Source organism: Rhinolophus sinicus, linkage group LG02, assembly GCF_036562045.2.
Source record: "Rhinolophus sinicus isolate RSC01 linkage group LG02, ASM3656204v1, whole genome shotgun sequence".
Lineage (NCBI taxonomy): Eukaryota > Metazoa > Chordata > Mammalia > Chiroptera > Rhinolophidae > Rhinolophus > Rhinolophus sinicus.
Genome location: NC_133752.1, coordinates 139,306,333 through 139,323,587, shown reverse-complemented (window position 1 = coordinate 139,323,587; position 17,255 = coordinate 139,306,333). Strand labels below are relative to the sequence as shown.

The 17,255-nt window shown below is 44.2% G+C and overlaps 1 protein-coding gene across 1 annotated transcript in view; it reads left to right on the top strand.

The window, feature by feature from the left end:
• Window positions 1–16,333, top strand: part of RASSF3 (Ras association domain family member 3) — a 68,663-nt gene extending 52,330 nt beyond the window's left edge. The window contains exons 2-5 of the mRNA XM_019732455.2: window positions 5,864–5,971; window positions 8,044–8,281; window positions 10,497–10,606; window positions 13,603–16,333. Coding sequence (XP_019588014.1) covers window positions 5,864–5,971; window positions 8,044–8,281; window positions 10,497–10,606; window positions 13,603–13,752 — 606 coding nt within the window. The 3' untranslated portion in view covers window positions 13,753–16,333. The remainder of the gene's footprint in view (window positions 1–5,863; window positions 5,972–8,043; window positions 8,282–10,496; window positions 10,607–13,602) is intronic.
• Window positions 16,334–17,255: the final 922 nt, after the last annotated feature.

The following is a 17,255-nucleotide window of genomic DNA, read 5'->3' as shown; positions in this document are numbered from 1 at the left end:
GTCAAATCCTGCGATGCCACGCGTGGCTGGTGGCTCCTCTTTGGACAGCATAGATACGGGACGTTTCCATCACCGAATGCAGTAATGCTGTCGGATGCACTGATGTGTATCAGCTATGCCGATCCTTATTTGGGAAAACTTTCTGGGCCCCCTCAGAACCTCTACCTACCTACTCTAGCCTCTTATGGTACCGAAAGTGAAGGACGTCTGACAAAGATCACTGACTGTAAATGCTGTCCCCCACGGTCCTTCTCATACACAGTCATGAGGGTCAAGCAGGACGAGCTCCCAAAAGGCCCCTGTGGGGCCTTGCGCGTTTAGCTCTGTGTGACAGCCCTTCCTGTATTATCACAGGGTTTCCACTTCACACGCCTAAGAGACATCTCAGGACAGTTTTTTCCTGCTAATCATACTTTAAAATCGAGTGCCGGAGTACCTAACTTGACTTGTTGAAAGTTTCTGTTCAGCCCCCAAACAGTTTGCTCTCTAGCTCCTGGAAATCACTTGTTAGCACTGTGCTGTGGTGCGAACCTGGGCTGGTTTGCTTACAGGGCCCTCCCTTGACTGCAGTGGAGAGATCTCTCCCAGAGAAGAGTTTCTGTTTTGGTTTGGTCCACGATACTTCATTTGATGTCTTTGTTGGAACAGAGTCTGGAGGGAAGACGTCTAAATGACTTCGTTCTGCTCGAGCTATCCCTGAATTCCATTTGCAATGAGGGGTCCCCCTGCTCCGAGGAAGTGTGGTCTTAGAATGAAAGGTGCTTGATGTTTTGTTCTGTACACAATGCAAGACTGGCACGTGTTCTGTCTGTATTGCGCTGGGTACCCCATTCTGTTTGGGACATTTCCACGCCTGGAAATGAGATGAAAAGTAGGAATCCATGAGTTTGGAATCCAGCCTCACCTAGAGAAAGCACCTGTTGGCCTAGTAAGTTTACCCTTCTCTCCTGACACAGGCTGGACCCCAAACCTGGCCAGGAGTCAGAGCAGCTTCACATGAGAGCTGTGGGACCACCCGTGGAGAGAATGATGACACCACTCCTGAGTGTGTGCCATGCCCCTGTCACGGAACACTGTGTGTGTATTGTTCCCATTCAGAGAATCTGTGCTATTTGCATTTTTTTTTAAAAAAAGGGTCAGTAGTTTTATTTCTTACGTCTGTGATGCAAAAAAAAAAAAAAAAAAAAAACACAAAAGAAAAAACACAAAAGAACTCCCAAACCAAAGAAAAAGGGAAAAAGAACAAAAACCCCAAAAGCAAGGGGATGGGGTGAGGGGAGTCAGACGAACTTGAGCAGGCTGTTAGCCAAGAAAAGGCGGAAAGGCAGGAACCACAACTGTTTTTCCCAGCTTTAAGTGCTTGGCACAGAGCCGGGCACCAGCTGGCAGTCAATAAGTAGTTGTTGAATAGTGGATTGTATTGTGTTTTCAGAACAGTTCTATAAAGTATGTATTGCTTTGCACATTTTAATGAGGTGAGACAGCTGAGACTCAGAGAGGTTAAATAACTTGCCTTTGGTCACACAGCCAGAGCGTGGCCGAGCTGTCATTCAGACCTAAGTGTGTGTCAACCGTGGCCTGCAGACCTTCCTTCACTAGGCTAAAACAGAGGCGGTGGGAGGGATGTGTCCACCTTCTCGCTCGCTCTCTTGGACGTAGCTTTTTATTTGTTCAGGGGTTTTTGTTGTTACATTTTTAACTTTGGGATAATTTCTTAGGTGTTGACATCATTTCAGAATGACAGAAAAGTTAGCAAGAAGAGTATAAATAATTCTCAGACCCTTTGCCCATGTCTGTAGAGGTATATTCCTGGGAGGCCTTGATTTGTGAGCCGTGGTAAGCTGAGTTCGGCTCCTCTTCTGCAGCTCAGTCTGGGCCGCGCTGCCTCAGGAGTCCTGTGTGGCTGTGGGGTTGGGCGTGTCCCTTACACGAGAAAGTTCACCAGTGAGAAAACAGCGATGTGACCCCACCCAGGAACTGCAGCGAACCCAACAACAGCCCGCAGGGTTTGCTGGATGAAAACGTGACACAGGAGGAGCCCAGGGTTTGTCATCTTGTGTGGAAGAACTCTGTCCTTCCAAGGAACTGGAGGGTTTGGGGGAATGTAAAAGACAAGGGGCTTATAAAAAAGAGGACGTGGCACTTCCCAAACGGACGCTCAGCTGTGGCATCATACCCTTCCCGGCTGCCAAGAACAATCGCCGATGTGTTCTCAGACGGCTGCACCCATGCCATTTCCTCTCCTCACCGTCAAAATGAAAGATTCCTGTTTATCCTCTGTTTTATCTGTTCCACGCCTGCCACACAGCTTTCTTTCTTAACCCTCTCCTTGCTTTCACCCTCTGTCCCCATGGTACCTACTTCTCCTGGCTTCCATCTTTTCCTCCTCTTTCCTGCTAAGACAGCTGTATTTCCAAGGGCACTGTATTTGAAGGAAGGGTAGGAGGGTTCTTCCCTATGTGAGAGGAGAGGGGGTCGGCCTCTGTTAAAGGGATAAACAGTTTGGAAGTTTTCCAAATCAGGAGACTTTCTCCAATTCTGACACTATAAGAAACCAGTGTCATTTGCTCTGGGTCCTGAGCAAATGACTCCTGTCATTGCCCTGCAGCCAGACCCCTCTACTTGGAGAAACCAGGCTCAGTTACCATTTGGGAAGCCTTTTTTCTTTGACATTCCTCCCTCGTACTTGGCTTGTCCATGAGGGTGGAGGTGACCTTCCCACCCCCAGGGAAGTGCCTGGTGCACAGCAGGAGCTCAGCAAGGACTTGCTCAGTGAGCAGGTCTTGGTCCGTGGGCTTGGTATACAAATGCTACATCAGCTGACTTAAAAATACAGGATCACATAAGAGAGTAGATCTTAAAGTTTCTCATCACCAGAAAAAACGTTGTAATTGTGAGGTGATGGATGTTATTAACTAGAGTTACCGTGCTGGTCGTTTTGTAATATATGTGTGTATCAAATCCTGATGTTGTACACCGAAAACGAATACAATGTTATGGGTCATTTAGATCTCAGTAAAACACAGAAACCAGAAAACCCAACACAGGAGCATAGCCTTTTAGGTTTTAGCTGCTTCTCTGGGATTTACTTTCCTTTAGTACTGAGGGTTCAACCTTGGAAGGATTCTTGGAGACCGTCGGGTCCAACTCTTTTCTCTTATTGCTCTCTACAGTGTCCTGGCTTTGTGATGTCTGAGAAGGCAGGGGAGTTATTATTACACAAGCATGCCTCAGCTGTCCCTGTGTGGGGATCCAGGGAAAGCGGCTCTTCCCAGACTGGCTTGCTCCATTGATTTTCCTCCAGCTTCTGGGAATGCAGACGTGAGGGGTCTAAGGATAGGTGCTCAGGTCAGTAAGCATCAGCCAGACCTATAATTAAGAACTGACCAAGTGAAATAACAAGGGGAAAGGACAAGAACTGTATGATTTCATTCCTATGTGGGACATAAAACGCAACGAACAAGCTCATAGATCCACACAACAGAATAATGGTTATGAGAGGGGAGGGGGTAGGGGGAAGAGGAAGAGGGTAAAGGGGGTCAAATATATGGTGATGGAGGAAGACTAGACTTTGGGTGGTGAGCACACAATAGAGTATACAGATGTTGTATTATACAGTGGTACACTTGGAATTTATATAATGTTATTAACCAATGTCACCCCAATACATTTAATAAAAGAAAAAAAAGAACTGACCAAACTGACTCAACTGCTCGTTGCTCTAATCACTCCGCTCACCCCATCTCCTCTTCACTCTTAGACTTCTGCTTCTCACTTGAGTGGGAAGCGGCTAGGGTGTGCGGATGCTGCAGTATTCATGCAGTCCGCTGTTTCGTAAGGTTTTAATAGTGAGCCTTTGGTTTCCTTGATTCCTCAGATGGACACATCTTGCCAGTTGGTTACACCAGTGAGAACAGCATTAGATCTTTTCAAAATTATCCCAATAGGCCAGGAAGTGCCTTCGAGATGATCTGCTCTGGTCCTTTTATTTGATAGGAAATGAGGGAGCAGGCTAAGAAAAGTTAAAAAACCTCAGGCATGGGATTAGTTGGCGACTGACTCGGGATTAGAGCCCAGATTTTACCCTCTGCCCTCCCAGTGTCGCATCCCACACGCATGGAGTGGATAGGAAAGAGCAGGACAAGCAGAGAGATGCAATACGTGGTTTAAATATCCTTGGAAATAGTCATTGAAGCTTCTGAAAAGTTACTTTACAGTTTTGTGTGTTTTTCAACTAACCAGTGACACTAAAAATAAGATTGCTTTGGGATTTCACATTGCCAGACAGAGTGCTCCCCAGGGGGTGGAGGCTGGCTCCTGCTCAGGAAGGACCCCACCACCTTGAGCTGGTAGTTCTCCAGTCTGAGCCAATGCTGACCTGCCAGACTTCATCAGGGCGGTGCTGAAACTGAAAAGTTACCGAGATAATTATAGTGAGCACACCCCTCTCGTGGTCTTAAGATCAAAGAACTTGATACCTGAATGGATCGAGAGCCATTTTATACTCTTCAAGGGTTCATGCACGTTCTGTAGTAGCCGTTCTGTGTAACACTAGCTTGCAGTGAGAAGATGGGAACAAATGCTTGGTTGGATAATCTCCAGCTGTGAGGATGGTGTGACGTATCTGGCTGGGAAAGTGGCACCTGTTCAGAGGTTTTATTTGGGGGATAAATCAAGATAACTGTTCTTCCTCTCTTTGTCTTAAATATTGTTAGGTCCCACCATCTTTTCTGAGTTGCTACTCAGGTTCAAATCTCATTAGGCAGTCTTTATTTAAGTTTTCACACACTCACAGGAATGGTGGACACCTATTAGATTTAGTGGAAACAAATGAGGACACACAGCCATGTGGCAGTACTTAGTGGTTTCAGTCAACGGTTGGAGTTCCTTTGGGATCTGGCTTCAGATAAGTTCCATCACTTCTACAGAGCAGTTAAGTTCCTATTGGCCGGTTAATTTACTTCTTAGTGCTTGATCTCTTCTGGAAACTGGAGTCATAGTGCCTACTTGGTTAAGTTGTTGGGAGAATGAAATGCAATACAAGTCAGGCGCCTGACATGCCTGGCTTCATGCGGTCACATACAGTTGCGTGGCCGTCTGTGATCACATATTAGCCATTGCATGTTGTCATACGCCGGTGGAACTCTTTTAGACCATGAGTGAATTCTTCATAGTGTTAAGGGCACTTAACTCATATTGTCCCCTCCAGAGAGTGGAGAGGCAGGGGTGAGACCTGAGGGATGAGGGGTGAGAGGGGGTGGGTGGGGGAAGTCTGGCTACTTGTATCTTGACATGAGGATGTGTTTTGTCGTTGGGTTTAATTTGACAGGTCAGTGATTCATGCCAGTTAACATTTATTAACCACTGTACGATATTTTAAAGCTATAATCATAAAGGTTGTGAGATTTGCTAACGAGAAGCTTTTGGTATGTGTCTTTAAATATTGTTTACAATGGAAATAGCCAATCTAGCAGGTACTCTTAGGGAATGGTGTTTTTGCAGAAGGGAAAGTGAGCAAAGACAATTTTGCAAAATAGTAGTTAATGAAGTATTGCTTTTAGCTACTGACAAATTAGTTTTATTTGATATGTTTCTCAGGAACACTGTAGTCTGAAGGACTGAGAATCAGAATTAGTGGATGTGACTGGAGAATTTGAAAGTGAGGGGGTGAATTTGTTTGTGTGTGAGAGAGAGAGAGAGATAAAGAGAGAGAGATAAAGAGAGAGAGATAAAGAGAGAGAGAGAGAGAGTTTCAAGGTGAAGTGCTCCATAGTTGGGCATAGTGGTCTTGGGTGTCAAGAATTCTGCATTATCTGCATTTTTCCTATGATTGCTCACGTGGCATGGCTTGTTTTTCTTCTAGGATGTGGAGAAAGAGAAGGAAACCCACAATTACCTCAGCAAAGAGGAAATCAAAGAGAAAGTTCATAAATACAATTTAGCAGTCACAGACAAGTTGAAGATGACCTTGGTAAGCACCCATAACACTCTTTAAGTTGACAGATGTCAAAAGAGAAATATAAGTTGTTGGTACTACACTCTATCTGTATGTTCTAAAAATCTCTGAATCACACTTTTAGAAGTTTAATGAACAAGATATGTAGGACAGAAAAATGGCATGTTTCTGCATCTTTCAGATTAAAGCTGTATTTTGAACTAGCTTTATCTCAACATCAGTTAAATGAAGTTAAATTTTATTTTAAAAGAATATTTTGTGGAACCCTGGCTCCCCCAAAGGATTTTTAGCATTGAGGGTAATCATTGCTGGCTTAACATATGAGCGGTACCTCAGATTCTAACAAGGCCTTAGATACGTTCTATCTTGTGTAACTAATTTCGAAGTGTCAGGTAGGGGATTTTGTGCCCATGGATGGGGATAGAGCTGAGCTAGGACTTTTGTCAGTTGGACAAGTACATAGTATTCAGCTTCCTACACATTGTTGCTTCAGGCTTCCGCAGCGCTGTACCAACACTGTGTGGAGCTCAGTGGGGAGTGAAGGGTATAAGAGAGGGCTTGGGGACAACAGAAGGAGAGCTGACAACAAAGCTAGAGGATTCATGTTCCTTTAAACTGGGCTGGCGTCTGCCTCGCCCACCCATTTGGTGACTTTCCTCCAGGCACCTGCCATCCCTTGGTGCCACTTTTCAGGGCTCTTGGACCCCTGCCTCTCCATCTATTGACTGTGAACTGACAGAGTTCAGCAAAGGACAGGGTGGCCTGTTTAGAACAGGCCCTGCTGAATTCTGTGACCCTGGAGGAGGAGCTTTTAAATATAAACCCTGGTGATAAAGGATCCCTCCTTAGCGGGGCTGCCAAAAAGGGGAGAGTGGCAGATGAACACCAAGATTAGTCTTCATTATTCCAGCAGTGATATTTCTCCTTTTCAAGCAGTTTTCATCAAAGAAAATTGCCACCCCCCCCCGCAACCGTGGAGATGAAAACAAATGCAAGTTTCCATGTTTCAAAGATAAAACATTTGAAGTGGTGTTCCACAAGCCTGAACAAGTGAATTAGTGTTGTAAACTGATCTTGTGGAAAGAAAGAAATATAAGGGACCATAAAGGAGGTTTCAAATGTCCCACTTTAACTGTGTCATTTATATATAGCACCTTAGGATTTATTGAAATAAAACGTTGCAATAATTTTTTTTCGAAATATACTGAATGTAAAAAGAAAAAATGAAGACAGGACCATTGTTATTGTTTTTGGCAACTAGGAAATAGTAATTCTACCATAAATTAGGTGCTAAAATTCATCAAATGGTGTCTATTAAATATGTGTGGGGTTTTCTTTTGTATAAAAATTATACCTCACTAAAGCTGGTAAAATATATGTATATATAGAAGGAGACATAAATACTATGTTAAAACAAAAAGGACAGGAAGTGCTTATAATATCTGTACTTCACACTGTAGCTTGAATTTGCTTTAAAAATACTACATTGCTGTTTGAGGTTCCTGAAATGCATTGTCATGTGTCCCGTGTGATACGGGATTTGTGTTTTATAAAGGAGTTTTGTAAAGCAAAATTGGTCATTTACGACATATCATAATAGGCAATAGGATCAAAAATAGCTTGTTTTCTTACTGCCCACTGCTTGTTGACTTAGGTATTTCAAAGTCCTAATTGTGACCTTTTTTGTGTGTGGGGAATAGCTGGTCATCGGTTGCAGATGTCATTTCCTTTGAGCAGTGAGCCTAGACCCACCCCCGAGCTTTAATAAGCTGCAGGTTGGGCTAGCCCCGGCTCCAGTGGGCCCTGACCTTTCGCGTGCAGCTTCAGAGGCGGGAGTCGGGGCCTTCAGTCACCCACGGTTTCTGTGGCCACATCTGCCCTACAGACTTGGCCTCTGGAAGCGCTTTGCTGCGGTGCGTTGACCTCCTTCTGAGGTCATTCCCTTGGGGGCCATGTCGAGTGAAGTTGAGCCACAGAGCTGTAAAAGGCACGAACAAGACAAAGAGGGTCTCCCTTCCTTGGTTTGTTTTGCTGTGCTGCTCCCCATCCATCGCCCCAGCTAACTGTGCGCTTTCTTCCCGCTCCAGAATTCCAATGGGATTTACACTGGCTTCATTAAAGTACAGATGGAACTCTGCAGGTCTCCACAGACGTCCCCGAACTCCGGGAAACCTGCTCCCAGTAGCAATGGCTGTATGAACACTCTTCACATCAGTAGCACCAACACTGTTGGGGAGGTGATCGAGGCCCTGCTCAAAAAGTTCCTCGTGACCGAGAGCCCTGCCAAGTTTGCACTTTACAAGCGTTGCTACAGGGAAGATCAAGGTACACTGCCATGCTGAGACTGAGAACGGGCTCTGCTCTTACTAAGGGGTTTTGGGGTTTTTTTTGTCCTCATTAGCAGAAGGAAGACTAGTGCGTGTATCTGTCAGTTACGTCAGAGCAGGGACAGATGCTGGAAACCAGGGTGACCATGGCATGTACTTCATGCGTCCTGGCTGCCCTTATTTTTGAGTCGGGCAGTTGTGCACCTGGGGGCATCCATGTGTGAGGGGGATTTACGGAGCATTTTGTGATGTGCACAGGGGGATAGCTTTGACTTTTTATTTTATTTTATCTTTGACGTTAATGTTCTTTAAGACAAAAAAGAATGCCTCTGTGCTTGAAGTTTTCAGTAGTACCATGTTTCCCCGAAAATAAGACCTAGCCAGACCATCGGCTCTAATGCGTCTTTTGGAGCAAAAATTACTATAAGACCCGGTCTTATTTTACTATAATATAATACATATAATATAACATAATATAATATAGTATAATATAGTATAGTATAATATAATATTATAATATAATATTATAATATAATATAATAATATACTATAATACTGGGTATAATATAATGTAATATAAGACTAGGTATAATATAATATAGTATAATGTAATAATATAATATAATATATAATAATATATAATACTGGGTATAATATAGTGTAATATAATATAAGACTAGGTACAATATAATATAATAATACCGGGTATAATATAATATAATACCTGGTCTTATATTAATTTTTGCTCCAAAAGATGCATTAGAGCTGATGGTCCGGCTGGGTCTTATTTTCGGGGAAACACGGTACACCCCACGTTTGATGTACATCTGAATTTGGAGTGGCCTGGTGGACGTGTGTTCTCTGCGATCTTGAGGATGGGGAGGCCCGTGTGTGTTAGCACACATTTCAGACTTAGTGACGTAAATGGCCCAGCTCCAGGCTGTTCTGGTTCCTTAGCTTGTCTCACCGGCCATTACACTGGAGCATTTTGGCACCCAGCACCGCCCCTCCCACCCCAGGCACATACAGTGGGTGAATAACATTGTGATCTGGGGGCTCCCTGTCTTTACTTAATACCCATATTTAGCTGACAGGAAGAGAATATTAAATGACTGCGTGAAACAGAGTAAGATATTTCAGGTTAGGTACTCGAGCAGAAATTGATACCAGTGGTAGACCACAGTGATTCACTAAGCGCTAATTTGAAAGTGGTGTGTGTGTGAACAATCAATGATTTACACTTTTCTCTAGTTTTTCTGAGTAAAGCCTTCAAGCAGCTCTAGAAGAACATAGACTAATCTGACATGATAGGAATGCCCTCAGTTGTGTGCGGATGAAACCCAGCTACTTGCGGAGTGTGCGTACATGATCTAACACATGCCATGGGCTGGGCCCTGCAGAATGCAGAGGTGAGCAGGCTGAGGGTTCCTACCGCTGAGGCCACCAGCTCAGCAATGGAAACAAGTTTATAGCTGTAGGGAAATGAGCACCTTTAATGCAGCTGTACCCAGAAGTGCCAAAATAATGCAGATAAGCTCAGGCGGCATTTTTATCTTATCAGCTTCTTTGCCTGCTCACCTGGACTTCAGCTGTACAATCTGACAGGAATAGCATCCTATCGAAATAATGCCCTCATGGCTGGCAGATCTTTCAACACGACAGGCAATCGCAGTACCGTGTGTGTGTGTGTGTGTGTGTGTGTGTGTGTGTGTGTGTGTGTGTAGCATGAGACACATAGAGCTGTGCTTGTAGCACCAGAATTTGTAATCTGATGGCTTAGTTTGTCTGTGGCTGCTAATTCTAAATTAACCTGCAGAGAGATTTGCTCCTAGAGCTCTGATTTCATGTTCTTTGGATGGTGTATTTTTATTGTTTTTAAGGGGGTTGCAGATCCTTTTTGAAGTTTGTAATCTTGCTTTCTAAAAGGAGGTGCAGAATTAATTATAAGCCCATCTGGGGACTAATACCCATTTCAACTCATTCCTGGAAACTATTTCCTTTTGGATCAAGGCACAGTTTATATTCTGCAGCTAGAATGAGGATAGTATAGACTTTATCCCCTCTGGGCTACTGGTAATAAGATGAGGAGGGTGGTGACCCGTGGGCTGGCCTAACATGGACTGTTGCCTGATCTGAAGGAGGACGGAAAGGGGGGAGTGTGGTCCGGGAGTGGCGCAGTCCTCTGTCTGATGTGCTCCTTGTTTCTTTCCCAGTCTACGCCTGCAAGCTCTCTGACCGGGAACATCCCCTCTACCTGCGTTTGGTAGCAGGGCCTAGAACAGACACGCTGAGTTTTGTTCTCCGGGAACATGAAATTGGAGAGGTAAGTGATTGTACATTATTGCTTTAAACTATACAGAGCAGCTGGCCCTGTTTTATTGCTCTAATCTAGTGACTTTACCACTGGAAAGGAAGGGGCGGGGTGAGTCTCTCTCTCTCTCTACCTCTCCCCTTCTCCACCCCCCCCTCCCGCCCCACCTGCTGTCATGGAAGGAGGAGAGGTGGGCCTGTGGAGGGTGCTTTATGCGTGTTTTTGAATTGTTAGAAATGAACCCAAAGTTAGTCTACAATATAAGTATTTTACAGCACTCATTATATTGGTCTTTAGTTTTCATAGGGGGAGGAAATAAATTTTTTTACTTGATCTCCACCCAGAGAGTCATTTTCATCCCTCCTACCTCCAAATTCCTCTAATCCAGCTGAACTTTGAAAGTTGACACTCTCCATATGTTTGCTACTAACAAGTCTCCAGGCGAATTCGCTCTAAAGTGGAGTAAAAGGGAATTCAGTGTCTTTACCAGGAGAGACGTTTAACTTTGTAGAATCTTTTTTCTTGTTTCCCAGATGATTAAGAAATTGTGTTTATGTATGTAGTATCATTTGCTATTTTCCCTGCAGGGAGCATTGTATTTAGGCCAGTTCAGGTGAAGGAGAAAGCACTTTATTTAGACTGTCCTCCTAGATCAAGTATCAACTTTAAAAGACACTTAAGTAAACTTCTCAAACTCTGGGTCTCAGTCTTTTGTCTGGAACAGGAAATGGTATGAATTGTCCATTTTGTGATGTAGTGAGAATAGGGTTTCTAGGTTAAAAGTGAGGAAACCAGGACTCTGCTTCCTACTTATCCTCTTGTTGGATTAGGAGTGTGACCTTGGGTAAATCTAATGTTTGCAGTCCTCGGTTTTAAAATCTGAAAGTGGGACTAAGGATTTTAAAAGGTGGTTTTAAGTTACAAATTAGAAATGTATATGTAAACGTGCTTTGTATTAGTGTTCCAAATGGCTTTATTAGACTTCTGTATGGTGTTCTTGTTTCTCCGTTTTTTAAGGTTAACTGAATGGAAGGAAGAAACTTTCCATAGATGTCAGGGAGTGGGAGGAACTTCTTTTATTTTGGGGAATATATGTGAAAAGTAAAATGTTAATTTTTAAAAATTAACAGAATATCCCAATGTAGAAAGTTTTGCTCTCCTAGTCCATGTTTCTCATTTTCTTTAATAACAAGCTCAAAATTCACCTCCGGGAAGCTTTCGTCTGTCATTGAGCCCACTTGGTGGGTTTACTCTGTCTCTTGTCTCTTCACTTGTATTAGATTATCTCCAAATTTTTCCCTGACCCGACCCCTGGGAATTCTCCGTCAGACTAGTTCCCGGCAGTGGCGGTGATTCTCGGCCGGCACCAGGGCTCCCTTTTGGGAGGAGAGGACGTAGAGGCTGAGTGATGCCGAATACCCTTCTTGATATCTACTGCTCTTATATTAAAAAGAAAACCCAAACCCCAAACATACAAGCCCCCCCACCCAAAAAAACCCAACACCAACGAAAACCCCACACACATTTATTTTGTGCCTGCTAAGTAAGTACCAGGTGCTTTTAGGGAAACAGAACTCAGTCTCAAGGTCAAGAAACAAAGCTCAAATAGTGAGAAGTATGCAGTGTAGGTAAGGAGTAGGCAGGAGAGAGACAGAGCAAATCATTAGAATAATTTTGATACCTTTTGTGATCAGGGTTACCAGTGCTCAGTGAGGGCTTTCCAACAGACTTAATCCTTCCTAATAGGCTTACCTGGGAAGGGAGGGGGAGAAGGCACAAAAGGCTTCTTACGCTGAGACTGGAAGGTGGAGGAGTTTGCCAGGCAAAGTGGAGGAGGGGGACATGTGCACAGCCACTTGGGGTCGTCGGTGAGGGGGAGACAGGACTGTGAGAGACGTTAGGGTCTTTCACACTTGGCAGAAACAGCCAAGGGAAGCCATTGAAGGGACCGAAGCAGGGGAGGGGTATGACCAGATTTGCATTTTACGAAGAGTACAGCAGTCCCTCCTAATCCGTGGGGGACACGTTTTAAGATCCCCAGTAGATGCCTGAAACCATGGATGGTACTGAACCCTACGTATACTGTTTTTTCCTATACATACGTACCTTTTCACTGAAAGGATGCACTTTGCGGGTGCTTTGGCGCCATTAGGAAGTAAAATAAGGATGACTTGAACACAAGCATGTGATACAGGGAGAGTCATTCTGAAAATCGAGATGTCTGCTAAGTGACCAATGGGCGGGGAGCCTCTGCAGCAGGGAGACCTGGGCAAAGTGGGTGACGCCTGTCCTGCGCAAGGTAGAGTGGATGGCTCAAGATTGCACCTGACTCAAAATGGTGCACCATTTAAAACTTAGGAATTGTTTATCTCTGGAATTTTCCATTTAATGTTTTTGGACCACGGTTGACCATGGGTACCTGAAACCCTGGAGAGTGAAATCGTGGATAGCGGGAGAGGCATCTGTGTTCAGGGTGGCTGTTTCGGGGAATAGCTCGGGGAGCATAAGAGTGGAGCAGGGAGGCCATCCCAGGGGAGGAGATGGTGGTGGCTGGCACGAGGGGCAGGAGAGATGGAGAAAAGCAGGCAGATTGGAGAACTATTTAGGATGTGATGAAATTTATTATGGGAAGTGAGAAAGAAAACGAGTGACAGTGAGGTCTCCAAGTAGAGGGAAGAGAGTGTTTTAAGACGGAATGTTTCTAATGCTTCTGGGGGTCAGTCAGCAGGGAATGTGTCTGCTGGAAGGCCTGACCTTCGTGAGCGCCGTTTTGGAGGACAGTGCGAGGGAGGGAGCCGAAGGCTATTGGAGGGAGCCGAGGTCGGAGTGGGAGTGAAGGGGGTGTTGGAGCTGGTAACACAGCTCAGCTCTTACACACATGGCTTCGGAGGCACTGGGCTGCCAGTGCCCCGGGGAGGGCAGCCACACCTCCATGCGCTCCTGGCTGGCATGCCTAAGTCTTGCGGGAATTAAACACCTGGCATTCTTCTTCCTGCACCCTCTCACAGTGGGAAGCCTTCAGCCTTCCAGAACTACAGAATTTCTTGCGTATCTTGGACAAGGAAGAAGATGAGCAGCTGCAGAACCTGAAGAGGCGTTACGCGGCCTACAAGCAGAAGCTGGAAGAAGCCCTCAGCGAGGTGTGGAAACCGGATTAAAGCGGGGCTCCCTGTCACTGAGGGACGGTGCAGGACCCATGTACAGACCAGCAGCGAGGGTCACTTCCCGGAGGGCTGTTCTCTGGCCCTGTGATGCGAGGGTCTTCCCCTTTTTGTCTCTAGATGTAGTTCCCCAAACGTGGTCACGCAGCATCCTGTACCTTCGACACCCTCTGTAAGGGGTGGTGCAAGCTTGTTCTGTTACAGCACTGCAGTGTTACCTCCCAGCAAGCTGTGAATCTGGTCGCATCGCGAGCATTGGAGACTGCTTTGAAGCATGGACTCTGGGTTTTTACAGATTTCCTTTGGTTATTTTAATTATGTGATGATGTTAAGCTTTAGGGATGTGCAAATGACTTTTCTTTTTTACAGCTTAACAAGGAATCTATCTGAATAATTGTCCTATGTTGAAACTATCTGTTTTTTTATGCGTCTTTTTTTTTTTTTTTTTTAAATATCAGAGGAAACATCCATGTAAATTGAAAGGCACAGGAAGCTAGGAACTCTGAGGAATTTGTGAAGGATTTTGGAGGAGGTTGATAAAGAAAGTACAGAGCAAGTTTGGAAGAAGGCTTGAGTGGGGGTGGGAGCTGCGGGAGGGCGGTTTGGGCCAAGAGTTGATAACTGAAAGAGAAAGGTGTATTAGCTTGTAAAGGAGTTAAAAGCATTCAGTTTTGAGATGTTAGAACCATTGTAGGATTGTTTATTTTCTTGGTGAGTCAAGTGTGGGAACAGAGCCAAAGAAAGTAGGAGCTAGACCAAAAAGGGGAACTTGTAACTGCAGCTGACCTGAAATCAGCATTCAGGCAGGTGGGTCTTCCAGACCTCGGCAGAGGGCAGAGAGCTGGAGCTGCCTTGCGGGGACCAGCCCCCGGATCTCTCCTTCTCACAGTGGAAGGTCAATTAGTGCAGCCTCTCTGGTGGGGCAGTGACCATTTGCTAACTCCTGTTAAATTACAGCTTTACCCCAGGTTGTTTTCAAAGCTGAAAAGGAGCTTGTGTTGGGGCAGCTGTTTCCCCCTGATTGTTAGCTGGGAGATTGGTCAAGTAAAGCGCTCACAGTACACCTTCGTGACAATCACTCCCTCCTTTTCCCTCCTTTTTCCTTCCCTTTCCCTCCCTTCTTCCTCCTTCCCTCTCCCTTCGCTTTTAAATTGAAGTCTGTTCTTACATAATGGAGAACAGGAGTATCGATTAAAGACCTAATACTGTCAGGTCCTCAGTTCCAAAGAGGACGTGACTGAGAGGCAGAGGGCAGCAAGAAAGGGAGGGAAGCCTGCCCCGAGCTGACCGCCATCGCCATCGAGGGGCTCTTTATGGAAATAGTTTAACAAAAGTGCATCTTCTACCAACCAAAGAAATGCAGGTGCAATAGAAAGCCTTAAAGCAGGTGGAAGAACCTCATTTTATGCAGCAATTAATCTGGAAACAATGGGAAAGGTGTGCTGTGGTTCTAGAGGGGGATTTGCAGTCTATTTTTAGTCTAGGTATGTTTTCTTTTTGGTTTTGTTTAAATTCCCAAGGAATTGTTAACACTTTGGTGACACCTAATGGATTCTTTGTGAAATTCCAAGGTGCTTCAGTTCTTTGCCTTTTAAGTGAACTGTGCCTTTTATTGCATTTATTTCTCTTGGTGGCTCTTCTGACTTGTCAGAGAACACCCATCTTGCTGGAGGCAGATGTAGTGTTGGTTGTGCTGTGCCGCACACGTGACTGAGACAATCCTATCTTCCTAAGCTTTTTAAGGAAAGTTGGAAAAAAAAAAAGTAAAACTAGCTATAAAATATGTATGGCACATCTTGTTTAATTTTGCATGTAACTTCTTTTTAGTGCATTGATGAGGTTTTAGTGTCATTGTCATCCAACACTTTACCTTTATTGTTCAGGGAATGCCTTCATGGTTTTTATACTGGTTTTACTATTCATACTATGGCTTGGGTTTGAGTATACTGTTATCAACCACCTGCTGTTTTCATTACCCATCCCAGTGAGCTTACATTTTGTGAAGCGTTTGTTTCTCAGATTAAGACACTGTTAGAACCTAAAGTAGTAGCTGATGGGTATCTGTGAATTTTTTTTTTTTTTTTTTACTTGAAGCAGATTGTCTAAAATAGGCATCCTCACCTGTATTATCCAGAACCTTGCTCAGTGTCGTGCGCACTACAAGTTGCAATTTGGAAAACTTACTGTACTGAAATTCTGTCAGCTCGTGGTTCTTGAAGACTGATGTTCTCTCCCAAACACTGGTTACTGCAGCAGCATTGTTAATGTATAAAAGAAGAAGGGCCACTCGGGCTGCAGATTTTGAAAAATCATTGTACAAATTGTTATGTTAAATTAAACTATCTAAGCTTTGCTGTAATACTGTTTTCTCTTCAATATATGATGGTACAGGAACAATGTTAAATGAAGGGGTAAGTAAGTATTGCAGGGGAGCATTTTAAATCGCAGGCATAAAAAGTTATAATATTTATAATTTTGATGAATTTAAGTTTATTTTTATAGGGAAGATTTTCCTCCCTAAAATTGTTTTTGGAATGGCAATTTGTTTCCATTATTAAAAGTTAATGTTGTTAGTTGATGTTTGTGTGTTTTTATTTGCGATAATATGCCATATCACAGGAGTGGGGTAAACTTTTGCAGATACATGGGGACACACGCCAGAATGTGACAACTTTTACAAGGTTCAAGTGGGGCCCATTTTTTTCCTACTAAATGTCATTTTTCCTTTGCCTTATCCTCTGGGGAAAAGAACCCTAGCTGAATGTTTGCCCATGCAATACATTCCTAAAACAATTGTTTTAATTGTGAAATATACAGACATTCAGAAGTATATAAGGCATGTGAACAGTTTAAAGAATTATTACATAGTGGACGCCCTGTGGCTGCCACCACGATAGAACATTGTAGGTTCCTTAGAAATCCTCTCCCTCCACCCCCATTCTTGCCCCTGAGGTCTCCCATCCTTAGAACAGACCACTTTCAACATCAAAGTATTTGTAGTTTTTGGTCAGTGTGCCTGTCTCACTTGGCTGGGGAATGTTTGGTGGTCAGCAGCGGTGGCGGTTCTCCATGCAACACCACCTTCACCACTTAGGCCTCTGAGCCTGCTGTAGGCAAATGTTTTTATGCTGCACTGCCCCCTAGAGGCGCTGATGAAGTAGGAGCAAGGCTACATCCATTGGGGGAAGCATTTCAAGTACAGTAGCTGCTCACACGTGAAAACATGAAAGAAAATGATGGCTCTCTCCGTGGAGTTCCTTTTTCACTGAAACAGCCAGAGGAATCTAATTTGGGAGTTCAGCCTGGGTTATTATCACCCAAGGTGCAGGGGGATGTTTTGGAATTTTTATCCCTTAAAGGGAATTAGTTTCCTGCCCTAGGCTTCAGAATGTGTCACGGATTGATAACTCATTTAGATAAATATTCTTATGTTGCAAAATGAGTTCTCAAGAATTGTATACTGTGTTTGGGACTCTTGTCAGATGATCCCAATTAGGAGT